This window comes from Lepidothrix coronata, unplaced genomic scaffold, assembly GCF_001604755.1.
Source record: "Lepidothrix coronata isolate B3197 unplaced genomic scaffold, Lepidothrix_coronata-1.0 Scaffold16, whole genome shotgun sequence".
Classification (NCBI taxonomy): Eukaryota; Metazoa; Chordata; class Aves; order Passeriformes; family Pipridae; genus Lepidothrix; species Lepidothrix coronata.
Window position 1 is genome coordinate 7680457 of NW_016690196.1, and position 3625 is coordinate 7684081.

The 3625-nt window shown below is 50.0% G+C and overlaps 1 protein-coding gene across 4 annotated transcripts in view; it reads left to right on the top strand.

Annotated features, from left to right (window-relative positions):
- The first annotated feature begins 529 nt into the window (after positions 1-529).
- GLP1R (glucagon like peptide 1 receptor) overlaps positions 530-3625 on the top strand; it is an 88666-nt gene continuing 85570 nt past the window's right edge. For all 4 annotated transcript variants that reach the window (XM_017806832.1, XM_017806834.1, XM_017806831.1 and 1 more), the window contains exon 1: positions 530-632. In XM_017806832.1, the coding sequence (XP_017662321.1) occupies positions 561-632 (72 nt within the window). In that variant the 5' untranslated portion in view covers positions 530-560. The remainder of the gene's footprint in view (positions 633-3625) is intronic.

Consider the following 3625-nt stretch of genomic DNA (forward strand, 5'->3'; position numbering starts at 1 on the left):
GTATTCTAAATCCTCCAAATCTACACATCATACTTCTGCCAGGACTGACCTGTGCCCCGTCCTCAGCTTAAAAACCAAGCTCTCATCTGACGTGCAGCTCCGCAAATTCATGTTATAAATGGGTAATTGCATTTACTATTATTAAAACCTAATAAAACTCGGACGTCACGAACAGCATGAAGGTCACCAAGATGCACAAGCGTGAAAAGATTCAGAGTCAAATAAAAGAAAATAAGAAGTTGCGAAGGTGGGGGGATGGCGTCGTCGCAAAGGCGCTTCCTCAGCTTTTTTCTTTCCTTTCCCTTCCCTTCCCTTCCCCTCGCCGAAACAGCCCTTTGCGCTGCCGACTCCCGACACCCGCCCGCGCCCCGCGGAGCGACCCCCCCACGGCGGCGGCGGCCGCGGCTCCCCATCCCCGCCGGGCGGCGCCGGGCCGGGCCGGGCCGTACCTGGGCCGGCCCCTCCCCGCCTCCGCCGCCGATACAAAAGCGGCCGCCGTCGCCACCGTGCCCGCAGCGGAGCTTCGCCGGGCCCCCGCGCATGGGGGGGCCGCCCCGGACATGCCCTTCTCGCCGCTCGGCTTCGCTCTCCTGCTGCTGGCGGCCGCGGGAAGGTCCCTCCCGGCGAGGCGGGTGAGTGAGTGCCGCGCTGAGCGGCGGGGGCTCCGGCCCCCTGCCCATGCCCGGGGGTGCTGCCCCTGCCCCGCCGCTGCCCGGCCCGGAGCCCCGAGGGGATCCCGCGCCCCCTGTCGGTGCTGGGCCGGGGGCTGCGCTCCGCCCCGGGGAGCGGAACGCGGGAGCGGCGGGAGGGCTGCGGGACGTGACCGCGGGTCCGGGCGCACCTGGAAGAGAAGTGGGAAGTTTAAACGCGTTACTTTTTGGGTTCTCGCGCCAACAACTGCGGCACAGCGAGCGGCCGCTGGAGCGCGGGGACTTCTCCGCGCGTGGGTCCCTGCGCGGGTCCCGCGCCCGTCGTGCGCGCCCCCGCCGGGGGATCGGGGATGGGAGGGAGGCGAGTTTGGGTTTAAGGCGAACGGAGTGAGGAAAGAAGAGGAGATGCTGCTGCTGCGAGGGCATTGCCCTCGAGGTAACGCTCCCCCCGTTACCGACAGGAAATAACACGCGTGTCTGTTTTGTCAAACAAATGTAGTGCCGTGGGAAAACCAGAGCAGGGTCGTGGCGGGCGATTGTAGGGTCGGCTGTGACACAGCGCGAGGCTGGGAAAACAAAATATAATCTGTGTGAAGAGCAAGGGTTGGCGATGGGGAAGAGGGAGAAAATGAAGGAAGGGGTGATGAACGGAGAAAGCTGACTGCGATTTGGTGGATTGGGGACAGAAAAAAACGAGGCTGGTGGGGACGGATGGAGGTTACAGCGTTGGAGGTGGCAGCAGGAGGCTACTGCTATAGGGAGAACAAGGATAGGCTCGAAGTGGAGGTTGTGGGCTCCAGAGGTGAAGGAAAGGACAGTGTAGCTGATGATAAACCAAATGTACTGCCTATGCGGTTCCTTTTCAGTTGCTAAAAGTTTTTGAGGTTACAGATTTACACAGAACAGCACTAAGGATCTGTTTAATACCCAACTAGATCTAAGTCTGTAGGATTGTTTTATGTATTGGCTTCTGGATTATTTTTTGTTTCTTTTTTTGGTGGGTTTGTTTTCCTTGCTATCTACTTCAGGCCCTTAAAGGAGCAACAGGCACAATTTGCATGAGAGAAGATTCTAGTTAGGAAAATCTCTTCATCAGGAAGATGATAAGACTGAAACGGGAGCCCAGAGAGGCCCAGAGAGACTCCACCTGGGGAGGTGTTTGGTATTTGACAGGATAAGGCACTGAGCAACCTGAGCTTGTACCACAGAGTAAACTAATGGTAGGGATAGCAGTGGTAGAGAATCGAAGTGAAGTACCTTTTCTAGCAAAGAGGTCTCCTTTAGCTGGATGCAGAACTGGGGGCAGGTGAGAAGAAAGAGTCTTCTCTGCCCTCAACACTGTGACTTCAGTCATGCAATAAAATGTGTACTTTTATAGCCTTTTCTGACACTAGAGGGTCTTATCTGACAACTTCTCTAGAGTAGTGGTGCTTGTATTCTGAGGAACTGTACAAAGTACTCTGCTCAATCCTAACTGTACGAAAGCATGAGATCTTGGCTATCCAGCTTCTTTGTTCTAATTCCACTTAGAATAGTGTTAGAGGTACTATTTAAGGTAAACTGAAACCCAGTAGTGGGTGGTAAAGTCTTGGTTAAAAACCAGTCAGTTGCGAGGTCTTCTGGTTTAAATACACAAGACAGATGTGAGAGGAAGGTAGAATAATTTAATACAGAGTTGGGGGAAGAAGTATTTTATTGGTGCTGTGACTGCTGTTTTACTTTGGCCTTCCCTATCTCTCCCATCAACTCCTCAAAAAAGTGAGAAAGGGAAGAAGAGTAGGCTGAGAATGTTTGTAGAAGGAAGAAAAATTTAAGTCCAGAGTTTTTATCTGAGCTTGTGCTGCTTACCTGCCATCATCTTAAATGCAGGGTGACTGGAAATTCCTTAATAAGTGTCTAGATCTTCCTTACAGCATTAAGGATAATAAAATGACTGAGAGCTGCTAGCACATGGCTGCACTGCAGAATCTTACTACTAATGACAAGCCTGTGTCCTTTACCTGCTTGGCCTTGAAGAGCGATGCCCTGATGCTGAGAGAGCTGACGCACAGCTGGCCACTGGTTCCCTACCATCCACTTCTCTGTTGGATTTGGATTTCACATCCTGGTTGTCTATGTAGTACTTAATGCTCAAAGGTTTGATAAGATAATCTTGAAGAAAGTAGTTTAAATGTCAGTGAAGAGCAGAAAGGAGCTGTGCCACAATTCTTAGCTGGGGGTTCTGTTCTTCAGACTACCCTGGTGCTTCTGTTCCAGAGCCTAAATGTGAGTAATACAGGCACCTGAGTGGAAGTACAGATGAATTCAGTGGAAAGGTTACACATCTTTTGATCTCCTCGCCTCTTATTTCTGAAGTGCTCTGGTATGGGAATAGAAGAGCACTCGCATCTATATCAACATTAATTAGAGTGTAAGGGTATGTGGATGTTACAAACAGAAAAGTGACGTGGAAGCTAGTGACTCCTTTCAGAAGCAAGGATGGGGAGTTGAACTACATCTTTATTAATAGGATAAACCCTCTTCATACTTAGGTTGGCTGGAAGTTCGGAGTTACTCCTTTTCTTTCCCAGAAGCTTGCATAAAGCTGATGCCTGCTCTCTGCAAATCAAAATATGCCAGACCAGTCTCAGCAGCATGTACTGACAGAGGTATAGAAAGCAGTGGAGGAAAGGGTTAACAGACAAGGTCTGACACTGGGCTACCTTGTTGTAGTAAGTATTCAAGGATACTTGGCTGGTTTCTAGGTAATGGGCTTCTTTCCCAGGAGTATGGCCAGATTCTTAAAAACTTAATATTTGTAGGCTACTTAAATTCATGACTATATTAGTATGGTGTAAAACTTAAATTAGATTACTGTCCTATTAAGTAATTCAATACAGATTAAATTGCTATCCCAAATGACTAAAACCTTTATGTATTCATAAAACAATGTGTGTGGGGGGGTTGTTGTTTGCTTTTACCTTTTTTTTTTTTTT